This window comes from Myxocyprinus asiaticus, chromosome 16, assembly GCF_019703515.2.
Source record: "Myxocyprinus asiaticus isolate MX2 ecotype Aquarium Trade chromosome 16, UBuf_Myxa_2, whole genome shotgun sequence".
NCBI classification, from domain to species: Eukaryota; Metazoa; Chordata; class Actinopteri; order Cypriniformes; family Catostomidae; genus Myxocyprinus; species Myxocyprinus asiaticus.
In genome coordinates, this window is record NC_059359.1 from 42,031,403 (window position 1) to 42,058,103 (window position 26,701).

The 26,701-nt window shown below is 36.5% G+C and overlaps 1 protein-coding gene across 2 annotated transcripts; it reads left to right on the forward strand.

The window, feature by feature from the left end:
• The first annotated feature begins 578 nt into the window (after positions 1 to 578).
• Positions 579 to 25,779, forward strand: LOC127454376 (dual specificity protein kinase Ttk-like). Of its 2 annotated transcripts, none has more exons than XM_051721539.1 (25): positions 579 to 667; positions 1,545 to 1,641; positions 1,792 to 2,014; positions 2,112 to 2,218; positions 4,904 to 5,047; positions 5,173 to 5,269; positions 5,366 to 5,444; positions 5,530 to 5,636; positions 11,423 to 11,519; positions 11,675 to 11,780; positions 11,933 to 12,152; positions 12,233 to 12,339; positions 12,771 to 12,914; positions 16,847 to 16,983; positions 17,117 to 17,256; positions 17,420 to 17,549; positions 18,161 to 18,253; positions 18,345 to 18,502; positions 20,954 to 21,105; positions 21,599 to 21,723; positions 21,811 to 21,882; positions 22,013 to 22,189; positions 22,279 to 22,375; positions 24,909 to 24,994; positions 25,156 to 25,779. In XM_051721539.1, exons 2-25 carry the CDS (start codon positions 1,554 to 1,556, stop codon positions 25,237 to 25,239), a joined length of 2,970 nt encoding a protein of 989 aa, XP_051577499.1. In that variant the 5' UTR covers positions 579 to 667; positions 1,545 to 1,553; the 3' UTR covers positions 25,240 to 25,779. The 2 variants fall into 2 exon arrangements, with proteins under 2 accessions (XP_051577499.1, XP_051577500.1); XM_051721540.1 differs by lacking the exon at positions 579 to 667 and adding an exon at positions 771 to 819.
• The last annotated feature ends 922 nt before the right edge of the window (positions 25,780 to 26,701 follow it).

The following is a 26,701-nucleotide window of genomic DNA, read 5'->3' on the forward strand; positions in this document are numbered from 1 at the left end:
TTAGTTCTTTTTCAACCATAAATCTACACGTTCACTTTCACTTTAGTGAAAAAAAGGGCTTAAATATTGCTCTGTTTCTCACCCACATCTATCATATCACTTCTGAAGGCTGTTTATTTTTCTGCAGCTTATACGTTACTAATATATATATATATATATATATATATATATATATATATATATATATATATATATATATATATATATGTGTGTGTGTGTGTGTGTATATATATATATATATATATATATATATATATATATATACACACACACACACACACATATATATATATATATATATATATATATATATATATATATATATATATATATATATATATATATGTATGTATGTATGATATGAACGACTTCTCAACTGGCCAATGGCAGACCGCTTGTAAGAAGCCCTTAGTAGCCAATCCAAACATAGGAGGCGGGACCTGCCAGAATACGGGTGGGGATAAAATAACGCGAATGAAAGCGTGACGTGGCAGGGAAATCCCGCCCCTCATGCTCTCGGAGTGTCACGTGATCGCGGGTGGAGCCCCAAATACAAACTGACCAATAGCATCGCGCGTCTTGGGGAAGTGGCGAATTTTGAAACGGTTGCTGAAGAAAACATTTAATCGAGCTCACCGTCAAATTCACCTACTTTTTCCGTCTCAGTGTAAGTAGACCGCTCTAAAACATCAAACCGACTAACAGTACGTTTAAATCTTTAGAACATTATTTTAATCTTCTGTTGTAAAGTGAGTTTAGTCAGATGAACACCCGATCACAGCTGATGCGTTGTGTTGATGGTCATAGCACGTAAAACAGGTATAAAAATTATTTATGTTAAATTAGCAAGCACGTACATGAGCAGTGAGGCCTGGGAAGATGTTAGCAGGGCGAAGAACTAGTTCAGATAATAAAAGGGGGTTTCTGACTCTCAACATTGTTAGCACATCTCGTCTGCTAGAAAAAAGCTTTAATATATGTGTCAACAACGTGTTTATGCAGAAAACATCAGGATATACTGCAACCATGGGTGCAACCCTCTCCAAACCCTAACCCTACAGTTATATAGGCTTGATTTACTTTAAGAAGATAAATAGATAGGAAGTGTTATTACTTAATTGAATGACAGCTATTCATTCAAGCTCTTTATTGTCATTGTATAAGTACAACGAAATGATTGTCTTCCATTGGCTGTTGCATACATTTAGAAAAGAGAGTAGAGATTAGACTTAAATAAAAATACAGAAAATATAGAATCTAGGAAATATCTAAATATACAGGAATGCAGAAAAATACAAATGTACAATAAATAATAATAAGCATGAAGCTGCTTGAAATGACTGGATCAGATGAGCAAAATATTGTTGTCATAGTGAATGACTGTCATATGTTGACGATGTAGAGATAGATGCAATATACGATGGTGTGAAATACAATGTCTGTTTCATAGATTTCAGACTAAAGTGTGCTGCCATCTTTCAACATATCTACTGTAATTGTGTTGTATGGATGTGTGATTTGTGATTATACTGTGTGTTGTGTAGTGTACAGAGATGGATGAAGAAGAGAGCACCGAGCGACAGATGCAGATCGCCATGTTGTGTCAACGACTTGCGAAGATGAAGCAATTATTCAATGATGGTAGTACATTCCCACTTAATTATGTCATGGGACATTACACTTTTAATTTCAAGCCCTGGAGATAAAAAGTCATGGACATTTATACAGTACAATTTTCTTATGCTCAATTCTTAGAAATTAGAAGTGAAATTTCAGTGGTCGTTTTTACAGATGACACAGATTACATCAACCAGGCCATCAGTTCAAACTCTCCAGACACCTGCCAGACATTTCTGACCAATCTGGAGAAGAAAGGCAACCCTCAGTCTGACCACAGCCTTCTCACCAAGCTCATCGACAGCTACACACGGGTCTTTTCCAGCATGCCATTGGGAAAGTACAGTCAGAATGAGAGCTATGCCAAGATGCTGGTCAGATTTGCAGAGTTAAAAGCGTACGTTTTGTCTCCCGTTTCACTGGTCATGTTGTTTTATGAGTCAACAGATCTGTTTTGTACTGTCAAACTGTTTTGTCTCTTTTTGTCTTAACAGCATCCAGGATGTAAATGATGCACAGGCTAGTTTTGATATAGCAAGGTCCCACTGCAAGGATTTTGCCTTTGTCCACATAGCTTATGCTCAGTTTGAACTCCTGCAAGGTAAGGAGAAGACTCTGGGGCCTTTCACACTGGTAGCTTACACCGAATCAGAGTACGGTTTGCATGGAAAATTGGTAATATGAATGCTGTTTTTCAGACAGGGGTGTTGGGGATGAAGTGAAATAAATTGCACATGCGTTTTTGCTGATTTAAGCATGACAACATCATCGGTTGCACAAAAACATACACGTGCACCACGAGTGGCAGGAGAACATTAGCAAGGCTGGTAACCAGCCGTCTCCTAAACAAACACACAGTTAGCAGAGCAACAAATTTAGTCGCCTTCTCCTGGACATGCATATCTGCTGAATTACGGCATGAAGGCCTTTGCACACCAGATGCAAATGTTCGGTGCGATTTCTCGCTGCGATCAACATTTTGAATCGAAACAATAGCTTCCTAATGAGCCATTCTCACCTGGAGCGAACATTCGTGCCGAATTGCGCAGTGACAAAGTGAAGGTTTTTTTTACGGTGAGTGTGTATATTTTTTTCTTCCGCCCGGCAAAGAGAAGCCCTGATCAGTAATATATAAGCTTTAGATCAAGTGTCAGAAGCCGTTGCAGTTACCAGAATCAGAGCAACTGGTGGCGCTAAAGCACAGAAAGTTTTTTGACCAACAACAGTAAACGCTTAAGTAACTCCAGCAGTGAGGATGTGTCGCTCATTTGCATCAAATGCCTTAAAAACGTAAACATTTTCAACAATTCTCATATGAGTTCTCTTAACATGTAAATGATATTGCTGCATCACTGCCTTGCATTATCTGATCTTATGTGGATCATCTTCATAATTTATTCCATATAGCTGCATTGTTTTCCTTTTTGAGTTTTCTTATATCTCTAATATAATATACATCGTGGCATCTTTGCCTTTGTATCAATTTTTTAATAAACAATTTTACGCATCATAAGTGTTTTCAACACGTTTAATTAGTAACATGCAGGGTTTTTAGCAAACATAACACAAGTAGATGTACATGGCAATAATATGCAGTTAAACATTTGTTTTAACAGTCATTATAAGTGTGCATTATGCAGTGATTTTAAACAAATGCACTTAACTCAAGTATATACAGTATGCGTGAAAGTGGCATATAATTAATATTGTTCCAAATGTTAACATGTTTTAACCGTTAAACCATTTTTTACACTCAATTCATTCTAATCACCCCTCAGACTGTGTATACATGATAGTACTGTCAGTCAACTTGTCTAGCAGGTGAACTGAAAGTTTAAGTGTCTCGAAAGTTTTCGTTCTCGTTGAACAAATCAACAACACACTCGTCATCGCTGCTTCAGTTGGTAGAGAAATGCATTTTATTTTTTTCAATCTGCTCGCTAGAGAATAGTTTAGGTTTCTTGTTTGTTTTACAAACTTGTCAAATGGTTCGTTCTCACCCGGTGATAAGCAGAGTGCGGACCAGCTCAAAGGTGCGTTGAGCCACCTACTGTACCAGGGTAAAATTGCTTGTCGATTAGCGCCACCTATTGTAAAAGCGTGAATGTGCTAACAGCGAACATTTGTTTCGATTTCTATGGGAAAGGGACATTCTTTGGTGATTCGCCTCTCATTATTGCATCATGTCTGGTGTGAGAAGGCCTTGAGGCGCACAGAGACGCCAGTGTTGTTCCCTCTGGATGGCATAATGGCACAAAATAAATTAAAAAACACAAAAAATATAGCAATGCTCTTTTGTGATGACTCCAGTTGCATGGAAATGCACCAGGGTTCAGCAGAATCATAAGGCTGTCTGAAACCAGACCAACGCTGCGGGGGACGTTGGGAGCAATCATACTCCAATTCGGACCACAGCAAATGTGCCCAGTATGAAAACCACCTAAATGAACATATGTGACCAAAGTCCCTAAAGGCACCGTTTCCATGTGGTATTAAGATGCGTTTCGGGTGATCCGATCACATGTGGTCAGGTGAGACACATCACTGTTTACACCTGGTCACTTAAATGTGTCTTCTGTGACCACTTGTGTTCAGATTTGGAGGGGAGGGTCTCTGTTTCATGATATCATACATCAGTCACTATGTCAGAGTGTTACTGCAGGATATTAAAGCGCAACAAAGTCAGAAAAAAATATGGCGCGCTTTTTCTCCCTGATGCGGTTGAAATTTAATCTAAGCACAAACGCAACATGTTAAACAGAATTTTCCGTTATTTTAGTGGATTACCTGTATTAAAGGAGCTTCAGGTTCTCCTCATCTGTGTTGATATCAGATACATTAAAGAAGATCCGTGGTGCTCTTGTGATTGTGTATGTATCTGCTTTTTAACATTTTCCGATCGGAGGGTTATTTCCTTTTAAAGCCGCTCGTAAACGGCAAAGTTTAAACTCTTGTTTAAGCGCAGTGTTTGATTGACAGGTGAGGGGTGGCGCTTCACTGCTGCGGAATTAATACAGAACGGATTAATGTTTACACCTCAAATGTGATGTGGTCACATGCGTTTTTAACCACATTTGTATGTGGTTTCTGTGATCCGATCACAAAACGTTTTAGACCCTTATTTATAGGGCTGACCACGTGTGATTGGATCACCCGAAACGCATCTTAATTCCAGGTGGAAACGGGGTCATAAATACAAATAAAAGACACATTTATCTTCTGCGGCTTTCAGAAATGTTTACGTATTGAGAATCTACGGTCATTATGCTCTTTTTGTTCTCCCCAGGCAATGTTAAGAAATGCACTTTGATTCTTCAGAAGGCATTCGAAATGAATGCTAAACCCAGAGCCTTTCTGGAAGCTGCTGTGCGGAATCTAAATTTAGGAAAATGCCAGCTCATCTCACATGAAGATAAAGAGAACATATCGGGTAAGTTTACAAAAGCATCAAAAAAGGTTGCCATTATTTAGTTTTCCATAACCATTTCCACACCCTCTCGGACCCTTGGAATTAAAGGTCAGATTTTATGACCCCTGTCATGAAATGTGTTTTAGTGTCTTCACATGAAAATGCACAAGAGTCTCTGAAAAGCAGCTCCAGAAGATCAGATGGAACATTTGACCTGCAGGCCAGATGCACGTTTACCCAGGGGTATGCATACTAGTTACCTTTCTATATCGTCCATGTATCAGCCTGATGTGGGCATTTTCCATGAAGTAATTATGACATTAACTTTCTGAATTCCAGGAATGATCAAAAGTTCAGTCCACAAGATGAAAATTTGCCTGTGTGGAGATCAGGGTCACAACAGAGAAGAATCACCATGGTAAGGTGTGAGAAGAGGTCGACCCATCAGCTAAATGATTAGAAATGAAGAAGAAACGTGTGTTGATTTATGTTTCTTTATACAGGCAGACAGAGTGCCCATGGTGCCTCTCTCCATCCCTGAAAATGAGAACAGTGACTCTGAAAGTGTTCAGAAACCAGAAGCTCCCACCTACAGCAGTAGTTTCTCCAGGTGACAATTGTAAATTTTTGCTTGGGTGTTAAGTAGGGGTGAGCGGTTTGACCAAAATCATATATTACGGTAAAGGTACAGGGTTCGACAATAAGTATTTGATTCTGATGGTCTGGTCAGGCCAGTAGTTTAGATATGTACTTGCCCTGCCAATATTTTTACTTGCCCCAGAAAAATTATTAGTCATTTTAAATAATATTAATAAAAATATATTTATATATTTGGGAATGTATTTTTATATCTGTCTGAAAAGAAATATATAAATTTATATGTATAAAATTACATAAATAAAATATTATATTTTATAAAATAAGAATATATATATATATATATATGTGTGTATATAAATATCATTGCTTTCAGTCAATTACATTTTTAATCACAGATTTTGAAAGTGCTGAAATTTGATTCTAAATATACTTTTCCTGTCAAAATGCAGGAGGAAAGAAAACAAAACAACATGTAACAATATAATGCTTTATTAACATTTTTCCAAACAAAGGCTTCCACAGTATAAACATAGAAATGCACTAAAATATCACCAATTCAAGTAACATTAAGCATTTCGTTAAGTGTATGTGGGAGTTCGACTAAATTGCATAGTCATTGCAATGGGCATTACATCTCTTAATCTCTCATCCTCCACAATATTAATCAGCTGCCAGACTCTGGCTATCCTTTTTCCTACAGCAGTTGTGAAGCAGAGTTCATAAATCGCGTCAGGGCGTTAGCGCCAGCGTCAAGTGCCTCTTTGAACTCCACATGAAAAGCGCTTGCAAACAAAAATGTCTCATTCTGCGTTTTGGTGATAGTTAAGATTTGACATGCTAGGCTTGATTTCCATTTTATCACTGACACTGAATCACTGCTGTGTGTGTTTGTGGTGTGTACGTCAGTGTAATGACTCCGGGTGGACACGTCGACACATCATAAAGGTTGCTTCCGCCCTTCCAACAAGTGTTTATGATGGTTGTGACAAAAAGGAGGGCCGGGCCGTGAGGACTAGGGATGCACTGATCCGATACCTGGATCAGTATCGGCTCCGATACTGATGTTTTTAAACGGATCGGGTATTGGTCCGACGAGCCTGATCCAAATCCGATACTGTGTGTTAGTCATGTTCGTTACTGTCAAGCTCCAAAAATGACATAAAAGAATCATAAAAACACAATTAAAGTAGTTAATATGACTCGTGCATCTTATTCAAAGCCACTTGAAGATGTGTGATAGATCTGTGAATCACAAAAGGCTGTGTTTAATAAGTAAATATATAGTATGCACAGCACCAGCGCGTATTGAAAGGTGCTGCTGTGTTGACACAAACTCACGCACAGGCTGGTGATGCACTCGCGGCTATTTTTAGCCTTCACAGCAGTGTGCAATATTTGAGCTTTACTCATGAACAGCATCTCAGATGTAGATGCTCAATAGTTTGGTTCACTTATAATATGCATTTAGAATGGCACCGGAGGAGCATTTTTCCAGAATTTGAATAAGAAGTGAATTAAACTACTGTGAACTTGTCTACAAACAGATACATACAGGAATTCCTGGAGAGTTCAGAATGTCAAAATAAAAGCGTGAGGGTTTAAAAAGTGCACGATTTAAATATATTACTGTTGTATTTAAAATTAAAAGTCAATAATAATAATATTAATAATTTTTTATTATTATTATTATTGTTGTCATTACTATTTGTTTACAATTTATAACAATATATAAGTTGAATGGGTTCCAAAAAATAACTGTGTGAATGAAAATTGAGCTGATATCTTACAACTAAATTGAACAAAAAAAAAAGAGATCTGAATCCTTTAAAGTCCAGATTCAAGTTGAAACATTTAAAAAAAAAAGAAAAAAAAAGGCAAAAATAAAATACTGGATTCTTTTCTACTGAAGACTTGACTGGAATTACTGTTAATTTGGCTGCAAAATTATTATTAACTAGTATACTGGATAAAGTGTTACTTAATTAGCTATACATTTATATTGAAATAATGTGTAGTTAGAGGTTTGTGTTTCTTTACATATTAAAGAGTACACCCAATTAGTTCCACACAATAATGTAAAGATATTCTAAACTGATTATGCAAAAAAAACAATACTGGTATCGCTTGGGATCGGTATCGGCCGATACTGAGATTTCCGATAGCGGATTGGAAGAGAAAAAGTGGTATCGGTGCATCCCTAGTGAGGACACGTGGCCAGCCCTGAATGGGGCTAATCAGCGGGGAGGGGGATAAAGACTAGCCGGAGGTGCCAGTTCGAGAGAGAGAGAGAGAGAGAGAGATGCATGCGGCCGCGTTGCATGTGTGTCTGTGTTTGTTTGTTTGTTTTATGTTGAAATTTATCATTAAAATTTACATTGACTGTTTAGCCGGTTCCCGCCTCCTTGCCCGTCCTTTACCTCGTTGCGATAGTTTATGTTGTATTAACGGTAAATGTGGCAATCGCGATTAAAGAGCACCTATTATGGTTTTTCAAATATTACCTGTCATGTAGTGTGTTATATAGCTGTTTGTGAATGTAAAAAAGTCTGCAAAGTTTCAAAAATCAAAGTGCATGAAATATGGAGATATTGACTCCCAAAAGAAAGAACCTATTCTGAACACCTGAAACAAGTCGTTAGAAATTCCAGACTTCGTGTACTAACCTACGTAATTTGGTAACAAAAAACCTTCCTCTGGTCTGTTTACATGTACAGCCAGCCGGTGCACGCTGTTAGCCTCTGCTAACTGGTTAACTCACATTATTGTCAAACTACATATAAACTTACCACTGAGAAACGTCCTGTTCTCGTCGTGATGGTGGGTCGGTTTTATCTTCCGATACATCATTGTCGGACTCGTGCTCAAATTGGTAATGTAAAACAGACATTTTTGAAATTCGGATATGGTAGTGGGCATTTCCTTTCCGACATGCGCTGTAAGCGGTAGACCAATCACAACAGACTGGGACATCTGACCAATCAGAGCAGAGTAGGCTCTCTGAAAGGAGGAGTTTAGAATGAATCCTTTAGAATGGATCATTGAAGGAGTCGTTTTTGACACTGGGGAAAAAAAGGTAATGCTGCAATTTAAATTATGAGCAAATTAAAGTGTTTTTTTACCTTGAATGCTTGTAAATCTATTGTATGAGACCTTTAAAACAAAATTAGGCACGTTTAAAAACCATATTAGGTGCACTTTAAGAAAAATTAACGTGTTAAACTTTAATTAATCAAAATTCTACAAACAATACCCCATAATGACAATGTGAAAGAAGTTTGTTTGAAATCTTTGCAAATTTATTAAAAATAAAACGAAAAAAAAATCACATGTACATAAGTATTCACAGCCTTTGCCATGACACTCAAAATTGAGCTCAGGTGCATCCTGTTTCCACTGATCATCCTTGAGATGTTTCTACAACTTGATTGGAGTCCACCTGTGGTCAATTCAGTTGATTGGACATGATTTGGAAAGGCACACACCTGTCTATATAAGGTCCCACAGTTAACAGTGCATGTCAGAGCACAAACCAAGCCATGAAGTCCAAGGAATTGTCTGTAGACCTCCGAGACAGGATTGTATCGAGGCACAGATCTGGGGAAGGGTATAGAAAAATTTCTGCAGCATTGAAGGTCCCAATGAGCACAGTGGCCTCCATCATCCATAAATGGAAGAAGTTTGGAACCACCAGGACTCTTCCTAGAGCTGGCCACCCGGCCAAACTGAGCGATCGGGGGAGAAGGGCCTTAGTCTGGGAGGTGACCAAGAACCCGATGGTCACTCTGACAGCGCTCCAGCATTTCTCTGTGGAGAGAGGAGAACCTTCCAGAAGAACAACCATCTCTGCAGCACTCCACCAATCAGGCCTGTATGGTAGAGTGGCCAGACGGAAGCCACTCCTCAGTAAAAGGCACATGACAGCCCGCCTGGAGTTTGCCAAAAGGCACCTGAAGGACTCTCAGACCATGAGAAACAAAGATTGAACTCTTTGGCCTGAATATGTCTGGAGGAAACCAGGCACCGCTCATCACCTGGCCAATACCATCCCTACAGTGAAGCATGGTGGTGGCAGCATCATGCTGTGGGGATGTTTTTCAGCGGCATGAACTGGGAGACTAGTCAGGATCGAGGGAAAGATGAATGCAGCAATGTACAGAGACATCCTTGATGAAAACCTGCTCCAGAGCGCTCTGGACCTCAGACTGGGGTGAAGGTTCATCTTCCAACAAGACAACGACCCTAAGCACACAGCCAAGATAACAAAGGAGTGGCTCTGGGACAACTCTGTGAATGTCCTTGAGTGGCCCAGCCAGAGCCCAGACTTGAACCCGATTGAACATCTCTGGAGAGATCTGAAAATGGCTGTGCACCGACACTCCCCATCCAACCTGATGGAGCTTGAGAGGTCCTGCAAAGAAGAATGGGAGAAACTGCCCAAAAATAGGTGTGCCAAACTTGTAGCATCATACTCAAAAAGACTTGAGGCTGTAATTGGTGCCAAAGTTGCTTCAACAAAGTATTGAGCAAAGGCTGTGAATACTTATGTACATGTGGTTTTGTTTTTTATTTTTAATAAATTTGCAAAGATTTCAAACAAACGTCTTTCACGTTGTCATTATGGGGTATTTTTTGTAGAATTTTTAGGAAAATAATGGATTTAATCCATTTTGGAATAAGGCTGTAACATAACAAAATGTGGAAAAAGTGAAGCGCTGTGAATACTTTCCGGATGCAGTGTGTGTGTGTGTGTGTGTGTGTGTGTGTGTGTGTGTGTATTTTTTCATTAAAACAATAATAAAATTATATAATTATATATATATATACAGTACTGTGCAAAAGTCTTAGGCACATAAGGTGTTTCACAAAAGCATTTGTCTTAAGATGGTTATTTATGTCTTCAGATTTAGTATGTCAATAGGAAATATAAATGTTAGACTCCCAAACGTTACTTTTGCAAATAGAAAAAATAGAATAGAAGAACAGGGAGCCCTGCAACAGATGTCATGGCCCCACAAAGCCCCCCACTGAACATTGTGTCAGTCTGAGATTACATAAAGAGACAGAAGTAATTGAGACAGCCTAAATAGATAGAAGAACTGTGGTGAATTCTCCAAGAAGCTTGGAACATCCTATCTTTCAACAACCAAGAAAAACTGTGTCCAGGTGTACCTAGGTGAGTTGGTGCTGTTTTAAAGGCAAAGGTGGCCACACCAAATATTGATTTAGCTTTTTTATGTTAACTGGACTTTTTATGACATTAATTGATAAATAAAAACTATTTATGTCATTATTTTTGAAGACATCCTCACTATGCAACATTTTTCACAAGTGCCTAAAACTTTTGCACAGTACTTTGTATATGTGTGTGTGTATATGTGTGTATGTATGTATCTATATATATATATATATTTAGTTTTATTTAAAATTAATATGAATAATACATTTCTATTTTTGGAATTGTATTTGTATATCTGTCTGGGAAAAAAATAGATGTGTGTGTGTGTGTGTGTATATATATATATATAAAATTGTTTTGCTGCCTCCCCCGATAAAAATATAAACATTTATTATTATATATTTATTTTGGATTCATATCTACCACAATAAGGCAGGTATCAGCTCTGTTCACTAGCCCAAAACTTTCTTACACTGGCTATGAGCCATTGTTATTATTGAGTCCTAATGGTGAAGAAATTATTTTTGCTTGAAATTCAATGAAAGAATGATTTGTATAAATAACAAAACCATGTGTTAATGAATATTCTTTGTTAATCCTTAACGTTTGGATTTGTGCAGACAAACACAAGGTTCCGGTGTCCGTTCCACATTCCCGTTTTGTTCCTCCAAGAAGGCGACATCTGATAGGGACTCCTACAGTTTATTAAACCTTAAGGTATAAGGGTCAGCTGACCATTCTCTGAAAACATAAAATGACCAGTTCTAAAACTTTTGAGTAATGGTAAACCAATAGCACTGATTTAAAAAATAAAAAACCCATATGTGCATTAAGTACTGAATAGTGTCTTTCTTTTCTTTTTTTTCTTACAGCCACCTGTGATTAGTCCAGATCATCTTTGTGAAGACATTGAAGAGGCGGACACCATCACAGAACTCTTACACAAACAAGAAAGAAAAGAAACTGCTAGAATGGATGGTAATTTTCTATAATCTATTATACTGGAATAGTTCATCCACAAATAAAAATTCTGTCATCATTTATTCACCCTCATTTCATTTGAAACACCTTGACATTCGTTCTTCTGTGGAACACAAAAGATGTTTAGCAGAATGTTCATTCTTTCATAGACACCACTGTCATCAACCAGATGATCAGCTCAGACTCTCCTGAAAGTTGTCAGATCTTCCTGAGAAACCTGGAGAAGAGAGGAGACCCGCGTTCAGACCCAGCCTTTCTCTCCAGACTTCTGGACTGCTACTCAAAAGTGTTCGCCAGATTTCCCCTGGCAAAACATAGCAAAACCGAAAGCTATGCTCAAATGCTTGTGCGATATGCAGAGTTGAAAGGGTAAGTTAATGTGCGATTTTTATGTATTATCATTTTATCATCTCATTGTTTTAGTAATTTATGTTTTGCCACCTCTGCAGAATTGAAGATCCAGAAGACGCCCAAGATAATTTCAGTATTGCCAGATCACACTGTAAAGCTTTTGCTTTTGTGCATATCGCACATGCTCAGTTTGAGCTCTCACAAGGTAAAACATGACATTTTCACTTGTTGTTGAATAGGGGTCATACCATGCCACTTTTTTCGGCATCACATTGTGACGGATTCATTAAACAATCTGTGCTAAAAATTTGCCCCTCAAACTGATAAGATCAGACACTAATGATCAGGAATTTTGTTAAAAATAAACTTCAGCTGCTTGTTCCTATATAAGAAGGATATACAGAGCAGCAAAATTTGACCGACATTACTACAGTTTACTCTTATCTTCAGTTCTTCTGGTGTTTGGACTAAGAAGGTAGTTTTGAGTTATGAAAGTTACGGTATATTTTCGTAGTACAATTAATTCTTATCTCAAAAGATCAAGGAAAATTTGATTCCACATGATATCACCCCTGAATATAAGGAAGTGAAAAGTGCATAGAGTCTCCATAATAATGTGTTTTTAAAATCTCTCAGGCAATTTTAGGAAGAGTAATTTAATTCTTCAGAAAGCTCTGAGCTCAAACGCAAGGCCAGTTGAACTGCTGCAGACTGCAATGAAACATTTAAACGCTGGTCAAACTCAACTGCTCCCCGCTGAGGATGAACAGAACACTGCAGGTTTGTCTGATTTCATTTTTAAACAAACTTTTTTTTTTTTATGGTGACATTAGTTTTAGTTTTTTTTTTTTCTCCTGAGGTGCACATGGTATTTAAGGTTTCTTGCTCCAAAAGCAATTTTTTTTAATGTTTTTGATTTCACACGGGTAACCGATTTAATCATGGAGGTCGCCAAAGTCACTTTACTGTTTTTTGCTAGTATACATTCTTACTCTGTTGCATTATTCAAGACTATATTCGGCTTTATTCTTGTAGTTTTTTGAAGTTATTCTTGTAAAAGGCCTGTTATGAGATTATTCTCAAAACATGACTTTATTCTAGTAATTTTTATACTTTTTTCAAAATATTAATACTTTAATCCCATAAAACTGAGACTTTATTCTCAATTTTTATTCCCTTAATTTTGTCATTTGTCTCAAAATATTAATACTTTAATCTCAAAATACTGCAACTTTATTCTCAACTTTGACTTTTTATTCTCATAAAAGTCTTTATGAGAATAAAACTTTATTCTTGTAACTTTGAATTTATTATTGAAATATTACTACTTTAACCTTATAATATTAAGATTAAAATTTTTTTATTTTTTTTGTTTTTTAATATAATTTTATTATCTTCCCTGAGGTCCAATGATAATGTTATAAAAGTTTTCTTTTTGCACCAAAACAGTCACGATTTAGTAATATATGATCATTTTCCACCCTGTCTCTGGCCCTCTGTCTGAAACGTTCGGTTTTGGCCTAAGCGCCTCCTTAAAACGTCAACGTTATGACATTTGAAATATTCATGAAGCGGTTTACTTACGTTTTTTTAAGTGTTTTAACTGCCCCATCCTTCAATAACAGTTCCTTTGCAAAGCTTGAATCGTATTATGACGGTTCACAAACAATCGACACTGACATGAGCCGAAAAAAAAAAAGAACACATCTGTAACAATTAATCAGGTAAGGAGGAAACTGGGACCGGCTTGACAAACACACAGACATTTAATGACACTTTGCAGTGTACAAAGAAACAAAAACACGCACTGCTTTTCAGCCAGCTGCGTCAAATTATAAAAACACTCAGACACGCAGACAAGCTTCGTACATCTCTCTCCTGTCTGCCGCTGTCTTTTCTCCTTAAATACTCCCGCCTCCCCTCGCTGGAACTCGAGGCTGGTGTGGTGCGCAGGTGGAAGTCATTCGCCACTTATCTTCCTGGTCTCGTCTGCCCAGACGCCGCTTGGCTCCGCCCTGCTCACCACAACATCATAGTCCAAAGAACGGTGAAATTATGCACACACATACTGAAGGCGCACTGAGGCGCACATCGCTTGAAACACACCGAAACAGTCAAAGACATCCTATGTTTACATACACCAACAAATAAAAATAGCGCAGTTGGGCAAAAGAGCGCGTCAATGATGTGTTTGTGCTCAAAGTAACACAGGCAGCAGCTGAATGAAAAAGTATTACTTCTCCCTTTCAGAGTTGTAACTTGACACCACGTCTTTAAAAGCGGCAAGATACATGGTAGTGGTCAAAGAGTCTGTGTAGTTCATGTTCATAAAAAATTGTCCAGATTTTGTCCCCTTTGGTGTTAAGTTAGGAATTGTTAGCCACGGAAGGTCTGCTCTCTTAACTTGAATTGCGCGCCAGTGGGCGGTGCCGAGGGTGCGATGACCCATGTTGTGGGATGTGTAAATACAAATGAGCAATGTGTCATGACATCATGAACGGACCAAAATTCCTCCATGGGGTCTCAGAAAGACTAAAATCCATCTGGATTTAACAAGGAACCAAAAATCCAAAACACATCCGAATGATTTCCATCAACGACTTCTGGACATAAGAGCAGTATACCCACAACATATCCCAATATACACAGATGGATCTAAATCTGGAAATAAAGTGGCAGCAGTTTTGCAGCAAACCAACTCTGTCAGGGTATCCGCATCCCTGACCAAAGTTCAGTTTTCACTGCTGAGGCAAACGCTCTACTACTGGCACTGAAGTTTATCGAGACTGCTCCACAACATTTAAAAAAAAAAAATAACTGATTCAAAATCATGGCTTGAAGCATTGGAAGCTACTAAAACTGATCACCCAACAATCGTGAAGATTTTAATCAAGCTGTCATCTCTTGAAACAAAGAGTTTAACATTATTTTCTGCTGGGTACCTGGACACTCAGGAATCTCCGGTAATGAACAAGCAGACAGAGCTGCCAGAGAAGCACTGAACCAGTTTTACTGAACCAGTAAAATGCCCTATACCTTCCACAGATCTGAAACCAACTCTGAATGTATATATCAAAAACAAATGGCAGTCGGAGTGGGATCAATGTTTAAACAACAAATTACGAGAAATAAATCTTGTTGTTGGAACAAGATATGTGTTCGCTGGGATCAAGCCATTTATACACGATGCCGGATAGGACATACAAGACTCGCACACCAATTTTTACTATCAGGAGAATAGTCAGAACCCACTATCCATTAAACATATTTTACTGGACTGTCATACCTCTACACATCTGAGGAACCTGTATTATTCAGTTGATTCTTTTGAAAAGGTTTTTAATCAAATTAATCTAAATTTAGTTTTAAGGTTTTTAGGAAAAATTGATCTTAAACACCTCATTTAACTTAGTTAACTATTTTAAATAACTAAACCTAGTTCCCGCCATGAATATAGCCATAGAAGCTGGCATGGTGGAAAAAATTAAAGAAACAAACAAACAATCATGAACAGACCGATTTTAAAACGAGATGTTTCAGCAGGGTGGCAACTATAGTTTAAGTTATACGGTAACTCTAATTTTTGAGTTCTGAAATGTACAGTTTTTTTTTTTTTAATAATACCTGTTATACTGTATGTCTAAATATCAAGGAAAAATGTATTCTCCATTTCATGACCCCTTTAATTCTTGTAAAAAGCCTATTATGAGATTATTCCCAAAACATTCCGACTTTATTCTCGCAATTTTGACTTTTCAAAATATTACTACTTTTATCTCACAATACTATGACATCATTCTCGTAAAAGGCCTACAGTATTATGAGATTGTTTTATTTGATTAAAACACTATTTTATTCTGATAATTTTGACTTTATACTCAAAATATTTCTTTTATCTCACAATATTACGACTTTGTTCTCGTAAAAAGCTTATGAGATTATTCCCAAAACATTTTGACTTTATTCTCGTAATTTTGACTTTATTCTCACAATATTACTACTTTAATCTCATAATACTAAAACTTTGTTTTCGTAAAAAGCCTTTTATGAGATTATTCCTTAACATTCTGACTTTATTCTCGTAATTTTATTCTCAAAATATTACTTTTATCTCACACATTGCGATTTTATTCTCGTAAAAAGCTTTTTATGAGATTATTCCCAAAACATTTTGACTTTATTCTCGTAATTTTGACTTTATTCTCACAATATTACTACTTTAATCTCATAATACTAAAACTTTGTTTTCGTAAAAAGCCTTTTATGAGATTATTCCTTAACATTCTGACTTTATTCTCGTAATTTTATTCTCAAAATATTACTTTTATCTCACACATTGCGATTTTATTCTCGTAAAAAGCTTTTTATGAGATTATTCCCAAAACATTTTGACTTTATTCTCGTAATTTTGACTGTATTCTCACAATATTACTACTTTAATCTCATAATACTGCAATTTTATTCTGATAAAAAGCCTTTTATGAGATTATTCACAAAACATTTTGACTATATTCTTGTAATTTTTTTATTTTAACATTGCACATAAAAGCTGTCATAGTATGTTGTGGATAGAATGCAAATTTTCTATAAGAATGGAATACTCTGATATAGTAGGTATATTTACTTAGTTATATTTAGCTCTGCATTTTAGCGTTAAAGTGACAGATGCTTGTTCACAGATTGATGCTAAAATTTTTTTTTTTTTCCTGCAGAAAATGTGGAAGCACAAAACAACCGAAAGGAAGAATATCCAGCAAAAGTTCCTGAGGGGCAGCAAAAGCCTCCTGTTAAGGAGACATCTTCAGAATGGAAGATTCCTGCTGTCATAAACAGACATGCATCTCCAGAGGTTTGATCACAGCTCAGTCTTTTGTGTTTCATGTATTTAGATCAGAATGATAACATACTGCATTCTAACATAACATGACAGATTTGTCTCTCAGCTGGGATTGGTTCATTATAAATCTTGTGGTTGTGTTTAGGATCGTAAGCCTCCTGCAGACCTCATTCCTGCATCATCCTCACTTCATGCTTTGAGAACTCCCTCTGCCCCAGCTCCTCCTCGATTACACCCGACTCTCAGCTGTCAGACTCCCAACTACAAAGATCCAAATGCAAACAGGTAAAGATACTACAACATATATGCATTACACATGACATGATTCATTATACATGTATCTTTATTTCTTGGGCCTGTGTTACACCACATATTTATTGCGGTGCCCATAAAAACAGGTTACAGCATAGCTTAATGTTAAGCACGTGTTCCTTCTCTTCTTAAACAGTTTTGTGACTCCTGTGGTAAAACAGCGGCCAGTGATTGTGTCTGTTCCATCAACGGCTCAGAAACTGGGTCACGCTCAGCTACCATGCACCCCTCAAAGCCAGGTGTCCTATATTCAGCACCAATCACAGGTAAAGTGCGTTACTTTCACAGTGTATTGTGCCAATAAAACAAATATCCTTGAGTAGGGCGCCAACTGAAACAATGTACTGTTCCGGTTAAACAAGCAATACCGAGCACATCAAATATTTACAGTTTATTTAATTATTACTTCTATGCTGTATATGTTATTTGATGATAAATCATTTTTTCTTCGTTCTGTAATCTGCATGGCAGAACTTTATTTTGTTAGCCGGGAATTGATTGAACTATGAAAATTGGGCGTTACATAATAGAATCGTGACTTTAGCTGGAAAATGGAAAGTCCTTCTGAACTGGAGCACGATATTACATTTTGATGAAGTCAAACATATTTTTTTTTTAAATATTGGGCAATGATAAATTGTATGCAATAGGACCAGCCGTGTATTAAAAAAAGTAAAGAAGGTTCAATTTAATTTTGTTGTTGTTTTTAAATCACTTTTCCACAAAAATGTGTATGTTGTGATGTTATTAACCAAACTTTGTAAGAATGTTTTGATATTCATTTTTGCTTGCATTGCCTACCTCTTTTTGTTTTAAAATACAAATTTTAAATCTATATGGTTTGATTCTAAGCCAAACTGTGACCTTCTACTCTCAGACACCTGCCTCAGCTTTCTCAAACGAGTCCATCACAATCAAGGGCAAACAGTTCTTTGTTTTCAAGATGATCGGCAGAGGCGGATCCAGTAAGGTACATAAGAAATGAGGAATTCTTGCTACGGTTCGACCGTATTCAGAATTTTCGATCATTGGGTAACGAAAGTACTCTTGTTTATTTTCAGGTCTATCAGGTTTATGACAGTAAGAAGCACGTGTATGCTTTGAAATATGTGAATCTAGAGGAGGCTGATGCACAGGCGGTGGAAAGCTACAAGAATGAGATCGAGCACTTGAATCACCTTCAACAGTACAGTGACCAGATAATTAAACTCTATGACTAGTAAGTGTGTCCACAAAATACCAGCATCATGATGTGCTCGGAAAATATATTAAATGTAATATTCTTCATATATTTGTCGTTATTTATTCACCATATCATTTCAAACCTGTATGCTGTTATTTTTTCCCATTGAACACAAAGGAGAATTTTTGAAGAATCTTCATGCAGCTTTTTTACCCATACAATTACAGCAGATAGTGACCATGTCTGTGAAGCTCCAAAAAGTCAAAACAAAGAAAAACAAAACATAAAATTGGCATATTATTCCATTATCCACTATGTTCCAGGTCTTCTGAAGCCATACGATAGCTTTGTTAGAAACAGACCAAATTTTAGGTTAATATTCACTGAAAATCTTCTCTACAACGAAGCTCTGAAATCTCATTAACATCCACATTCGGATTCAAATATTACATGCATTGACATGCTGCACCTGTTTTGATGTCATTGATGGCAAACGCCATTGGTTCTCGTCACTGAACAAGGGGGCGGCAGTTTGAATATGTTGTATAGAGAATTAGATTTGAGAGCTGCAGCAGAGGGGAAGATTTATCAGTAAATAATTACAAGTTTCAATCTGTACCTCACACAAAGCTGTCGTATGGCTTCAGAAGACTTGAAATATAGTGCACAAGTCTTATGGACTACTGTTATGGTGTTTTTGTCCTTTTTTGGAGCTTGACCGATGTTGTCACCATGAACTGCTGTTGAATGGAAAAGAGCTGCATGAAGATTCTTAAAACATTTTCTTTTTTGTGTTTAATGGAGAAATAAAGGCATGCAGGTTTGAAACAACATGAGGGTGAGTAAATAACAGGGCTGCAACTAACGATTATTTTCATAATCTAATCTAATGTTTATTAGAACGATTAATTATTAGCTCTTAACCGACAATTCAGCTTGTGCCTCAGAGTTAACAGGTTGTATTGAACATGTGTTTTCTAAAAATAGAGGACAAAATCATCTTTTAAAAATACCTCTAAATGCCCTTCACTGAATTACAGAAAAAAATAAATAAATATTACGTTTAATTCAGTAAAAAAAATTCACTGCAAAAAAATCCTGTTGTTATCAGAATGAGATTTTTGCCAAGTATGCTTATACATACAAGGAATTTGTCTTGGTGACAGGAGCTTCCAGTGCACAAACAATACAACAACAAGACAGAGATAACCAAAAAATATAATAAAAATAAAAACCAAGTAGAAAATATAAGTATATATAGAAATACACAACGGACAAAAAATATTGTGTTTTTGTCTTGTTCTCTATTTAAAAATATCTAAAAATTCTTAAAACGTATATATACATTTACCTGAGAAGATATTTAGACTAGTTTCAGAGAATATATCTTAAATATTAGTGTATTTTGTATTTAAGTGTATTCTTCAATTGTTTATACTTCTGCAGTGCAGTAAAGACAAAATACCCATGTACGGTATTCAAGATTATATTCAACATTCTCTGAAAACACATTTTCCTGTATAGCTCCTCAAGTAAATATACCTTGTTTTAAAGGAGTTTTAGAAATTTACAGTGTCAAGAAAAAGTATGTGAACCCTTTGGAATTACCTGCATTTATGTATAAATTTGTCTTAAAATCTGGTTACAATAATGAACAAACACAATCTGTTTGAACTAATAACACACAACATATTGTATTGTTCTTGTACATAGTGAATACATCATTCAAACATTAACAGTGCAGGTTGGAAAAAGTATGTGAACCCCTAGGCTAACGATGTCAACAAAAGCTAAATAGAGTCAGGAGTTGGCAAACATGGCATCCAATTAATGTAATGAAATTGAAGGTGTGGGTTAGATCTACTTTGACTTATAAAAATCACTCAGATATTTTGAGTTTGCTATTCACAAGAAGCATCAGCTGACATGGACTATGCCTCGCAAAAAAAGAGATCTCAAAAGACCTACGTTCAAGAATTGTTGCTTTGCATAAAGCTGGAGAGGGTTACAAAGTTATCTCAAAGTGCTTAGATATTAATCTGTCCACAGTTAGACTAAACTGTCTATAAATGGAGATGATTTAGTACTGTGGCTACTCTCCCTAGAAGTGGCCGTCCAGCCAAGATGACTCAAAGGGCACACCACAGAATGCTCAATGAGGCATAAAATAACTCTAGAGTGACAGCTAAAAACTTGAAGGAATCATTGGAACTGGTTAACATCTCTGTTCATGAGTCTACTATACAGAAAACATTAAACAGGCATGGTGTCTATGGCAGGACACCACGAAAGAAGCAGCGATAAACATTTTTGTCGACAAATTCTTTATTGTCGATTATGTTGACTAATCGTTTTAGCCATAGTAAATAATGGCAGAATTTTAATTTTTGGGTGAACTATGCCTTTAATCCTAGTGTGGTTTAATATAAGAAAGGGAGTTTGTCATGAAAACATGGCTGATGAGCTGTATCCTGTTTAACATTACAGTGAGATTAACAACAGCTACATTTACATGCTGATGGAGTGTGGCCACCTGGATCTCAACACCTGGCTGCGCAACCGCAAATCAGTCAACCCTCTGGACAGAAAGTGTTACTGGAGGAACATGCTGGAGGCTGTACACACCATCCACAAACATGGTGACAGTCCATTCTCAGCTCTCTAATTTATTGCTCATACCGTGCTATGAACGGTAATACCTCAAATTGTGAGTGTGTTTTTTTGTGGAGGGCTGTGCTATTGCTTGTCTAAACAATTTGACGGTTTTCTTCTGGTGGACAATAAAACAGGCAAATCCCATAGACTTATACTGAAGAAGGGACATGAGAAATTGATTGGATCTTGAGAAGTGGGTGTTACACACCAGAATGGAGCCTAGTGGTTGGAGGGATGGGTTGTAAAAGAGGGATTCGTGACATCACCCGAAAAGAAAAGCTGTTTTAGCTAGAGCAAGTTATTCCATTTTCATGAAAGATTACGAAGACAAACATTTTTACATGGCAGCACACTGCAGCAGAATACTGTTGTCAGACCTGTTTTAACTAATAAGACTCTGCATGCCTATGAGAAAGTAAATGGTTCCAGTTTTGATTTCATGTTGACTTTAATTGTCAAATATGTTTTCTTTTGAAGGTATCATCCACAGTGATTTGAAGCCAGCAAATTTTGTGATTGTGGATGCTTCACTGAAACTAATAGACTTTGGAATCGCCAACCGCATTCAGCCTGATATGACCAGCATTATGAAGGACTCGCAGGTTGGAACCAAACTGTGATGCAAATATAGATATTTATTTCTGGACTGTATTGTGCTTTCATTTACTCTCTCTTATGTTGTGTGTCAGGTGGGGACACTAAACTACATGCCACCAGAAGCCATTAAAGACACATCTTCTAATGGAAAGCCAGGGTCAAAGGTCGGATGAGTTTGTTTTAGTGCTTCAAAATCGTTTTTTTTTTTTTTTTTTTTCCCGGATGTCAATATATTTCCATACATGTACATTTTATGGGGGTTATTGACATGACTCTTTATTAATCTCTTTGCAGATAAGTGCTAAAGGAGACGTATGGTCTCTTGGCTGTATCCTGTATTGTATGACTTATGGAAAGACTCCATTCCAGACCATTACCAATCAGATAGCCAAAATTCATGCCATCATAGACCAGTCCCACGAGATCGACTTTCCTGATATTCCAGAAAAGGACCTTCTTGATGTGCTCAAGGTGTGCAGAATTGTTTCATTGAATGACATTTACAGGTAGGTAAAGAGTGCATTGCGCAGTGCTCTGTAACTATTCATTGTCTGTTTCAGAGGTGTCTTGTTCGGAATCCTAGAGAAAGGATTTCCATCGCAGAACTTCTTGAGCATCCATACTTGCAGTTGCAACCACAGCCAGCACCTGACCAAGGTATGTACTACTGATCACAACTGCTTCAGAATCACACTAAAGGTTACAAACATTTATTAAAAGCAATCACAAACTTAAAGGTGCACTTAGTAATTGTTCTTGTTTGGCCGATGTGACAAAGGTTTTGGCTATCGGCACAGAAGCAACATCACACCAAATCTAATTACTTTTTTGATAGAAAATGCATTAGTGTGATGCATTACTTTTCAGATTCTAGTAATCAGATGACAGTTACTGACTTTCAGTTTCATTACTTGGGTTACACAATTCTAAAAGAGTATTATTTATGTAGAATTTAAAACATGAATTATTTGCATATCAGGGCTGGGTGATATGCAAGAAATATGTTCATGATATCTTTGTAAAAAAAAATATTGCGATATCCGATTATTTTGTCAGCCCCCTGGCTGAGGGATCGGTGAATATTCTTGCTTTATTGATTTTGCATTAAAAAAAAAATTTATTTATTGAAACATGAAAAACTTAAACCAAAGATAGTTCTAAATTCAAATTGCACTTCAAACAAATGAAAAAAGCTATTAAAATAACAAAGTGGTCAAAATATATATAACCACCCTTCCATTTGCCGTCATGCTAATATCAGTCTACAACAAGTTACAAGTTAATTTCTTACTTAAAAATTAAGATATAAAGACAATTATAAATGTAAACATAATAATGATGATTATAATAATAATTGAAATATAAATTAATTTTAGGTTTAAGGTGAACTTGTTTAATGTATAGGCTATAAAGTGAACCTGCAGCGTTGCGTTCACAATGCATGTCAAGTGCGAGCTGCTCCATGGAAATAAAGCAAACTAAAATTTGAGCACCTCCTAAGATGGTGTGAGGTCATTTGCAGCATTCTCATAGATGACACTTTTCTTGCAAACAGTTTTCAGTTGAATTTTCATGTGCGTGTTCCATGAGACACGCTCCTGCTGCACGCCTCTGAACAAACAGCTCATCAGAGACATGCATCGACATTTTTCTTTCGTCTATTCTAAGTGTTTCATTCCGAGGCATCTTTCAGTTAGCCGGCCACAGTGGCTGGTAGATGAGCAAAATTATCTGCCACTGTGCATGAAATACCTGCATTTGGTGGGTGCTAATTTCATATCCTGCGCTAGAGGTCGACAGATTGTGGATTTTGCCCATATAATAACTAAGGTGGTGGAAAATGCCAATAACCAATTAATCGGCTGATAGTTTTTAAAATCGATTCATAGAATGTTTCTTAGTCAGCACAAACATAGAGGCCAGAGTCCAAAATGAATAAAATGTAGTTTATTTTTAAAACAAAATCTAAGAAATAATCAGAAAAAAAAGAATAATTGGTGCATAACATGGGACTTCTAACACTAAACAAGCCTAAAACACACCGGAGACTCTTATTTTGAAGTGACGTGTTCTTGGCTCCATCACAATGCTCTATATTTAATATTTACCAAATTAAGCTTTTTATAGCCTATATGTTGTATTATTATTTTTCACAATATATGAAGTTGGAGACACAATGTATTTTTCTTTGCATGCCTTCGCTTCTATTTATAAAACGTAATAATCAGAGGAATAAAAATAAAAAATTCGGCATTGATTTTTGCAGATAACCGATAGTTCCAATAAGCAACTATCGGCAGCGTTTAATCGGTAAAGCTGATATAGCAGCCTAGCTCTACCCTGGGCTACTATTTAATATATTTGGCGACTTCCTAGCTCGATGGTTTTGTAATTTCCTGATATTGTCGATCATTGTCTGTTAAAACATTGTCAGTGTCGCAATCGGCATCAGGATATTTGTCAGATATTATCGATATCTGATTACAGCGTCCTATCCCCCAGCCCTAGTCCATATATACGTCTCTTGCATTTTTGTGAAAGCTGAAGGGTGTACACCCATTAATGAGTCATTGTAAGGGAGAAACGTGAGATTCTGCGAGTATGACTTGCGTGCGACAATGAACAAGGAGGAAATGTAGACATTATTTTGAATTCATCAAGCATAAGAAAACAATTTTTTTGTAAAGTATTTTAGAAAGTAAATTAAAATAATCAGTAATGTGATTACTTTTTACAATTAGTAATCCAAAATCTGATTTTATTGATGTAATTAGTCGTGGATTACTTTTTTGAGCAACCTCTTCCAACACTGTTGTCTTTAAGCAGTTTTCCTGAACGCACACTGGTCTGCTAAACATATAGTCCCGCCCCCTGGACACTATTATGCCATTAGTTGACCCAAAATGTCTGTGTCGGGCTGGTCGTAATGAAAAAACTGAGCAAAGTTTTCGTAGCACCAAAGAGTCACAGTGTTACACTTTCAGAGAAATCAACCTTTAGAATTACTGTTTGACTGTTTTAATTTACATGTTTAGATTAGTAGGTTAGCATAGGAGAAAGTATTTTAACATTAAAAAAAAATGACACATTTTTGCTTTAAAAGAGTATAATGGATTACTTGACCTGCATGCATTGTGCAAATCTCAGCTGTTTTAAAGTGATCAGTATATTATCTTCCTGTGCTTTACAGCAGAACCATGTAACAGTGATTTGAAGAGAATTCTCAATGAGCTTGCGGCACTTCAGTCCCCCAACAGTATCGCGAGAGCTGCTAGTGTAAGTGTTCCTCAAATATTAATGATGTTTTTTAAACATCATAATGCAGCTTTTTGATTATTGTATTGCTGGATATTTTAATATTTGTTTTTATAGCCAAAGTAGTATTAACATTATCAACGTATTGTGAATTTAACAATCGTTTTCTACTGCCGCTGCAGAACCTGGCCAAGATGTGCAACAGTGGGAAGAAATTGGATGTTTCTGAATGTGTGAAAACATCCACTCAGACACTGTGGAAATAATGAAGATGCCATGAGAGTTGTCCATCATGGCATGTTGAGATAATAGAGACTGGATCACAAAGCAGGACTCCACTGTTCCTAATAAAACCACTATTACTCATCTAAAGGCCCAGGAGCCACTGAGCCGAAACCTTGATCTTTTTCCATCACTAAATGCCATCTTGCTTACCACTTGTTATGAATGTGTTGAAGAAATGCCGCACTTTTTATTTCTTCCTTAACTTCTGATTTTATGTGACTACATGATATGCTCTAAGAAAGTGTACATGACAATAAACCGTCAGGTATATTTTAAGTGTTATATTCATTTGTAATTATATAATGCTGTTGTCCTGGGAGTAATACTACTTTGAAGGATGGATGGCCTTAACAAAAACGTTGTAACCTGACTTAAAATTATTATTGATTTTATTGCCTTCGTTACTGTAATCACTTTTTCCCCACATAATTAAGTGTTGAAAGATTACATTTGTCAGAATTGATCTACTTGGAATTTGTCTCCTACCCAGACTTTTGAACTTGCCCTCAATACATATGTAAAAAGTATTAAAATCAGGAAAATTCTCTGTTGCAGTTTATAATCAGAACTAAAAATAAGTCATATTTTCAATTTAACTGGTATTTATCTAAGCAGTTTGTAATTTGAAATAATGAAGACTCACTGTCCCCAGACTCCAGTACTGCTGTCATCACCATCGCGTCAAACATCGCAAAGAACAATTGAGTTTCCCCAAAGTTGCTTCTGTTTGTGTAATGAAAAGTGGCAGGGGAGCACAAGTCTTATGTCAGTGACATAATGCCACAGGTTTAAGATTTTTAATTGTGTTTTATGAGTAAGCTTTATTAGGTGTCATTACCTAATTGCTCTTTTTTTATTTATTTTTTATTTTTCATTCATTTTTTAGAATTTTAATTAAGAAACATTTAATTTTTATAAACCCAAACTTAATTGATTGGGAGCTCACTTGTTAGCGAGTCAAAGGCTTATCACTTGTCTCTGACACGAAAGCATCAAACGTCATTACCATCACATACAATATCCAACATCCATTCTACAGTCCATTCGAAAGTTGATCAAGGATTCAAAATGCTGAAACACAGGTAACCAGTTTGAAGAAGTTTCGCTTGTCAGTGTTTCTAGAAGTAAAAAATGCCCCCAATTGTAAAGCCAGTGTGGAGATATTTATTTTATTTTATACACTGCCTGACCAAAAAAAAAAAAAAAAAGTCGCCATTTGGATTTAAATAAGCAGATACTTATTTTCCTATGACTGGATCATTATTGCAGTGATTAATATGTTTCAGCTGGCAACAGTTCTTTAAATCCTTACTGATGCAGTGTGTTGCTTCTCATTTCTTAAACAACCGTGTCAGAAGACGTATCCCGTGGTCGTGGAAAATATGTAACTGTGTTTCAGAAGGGACAAATTATTGGTCTGCATCAAGCAAAGAAACAACAACG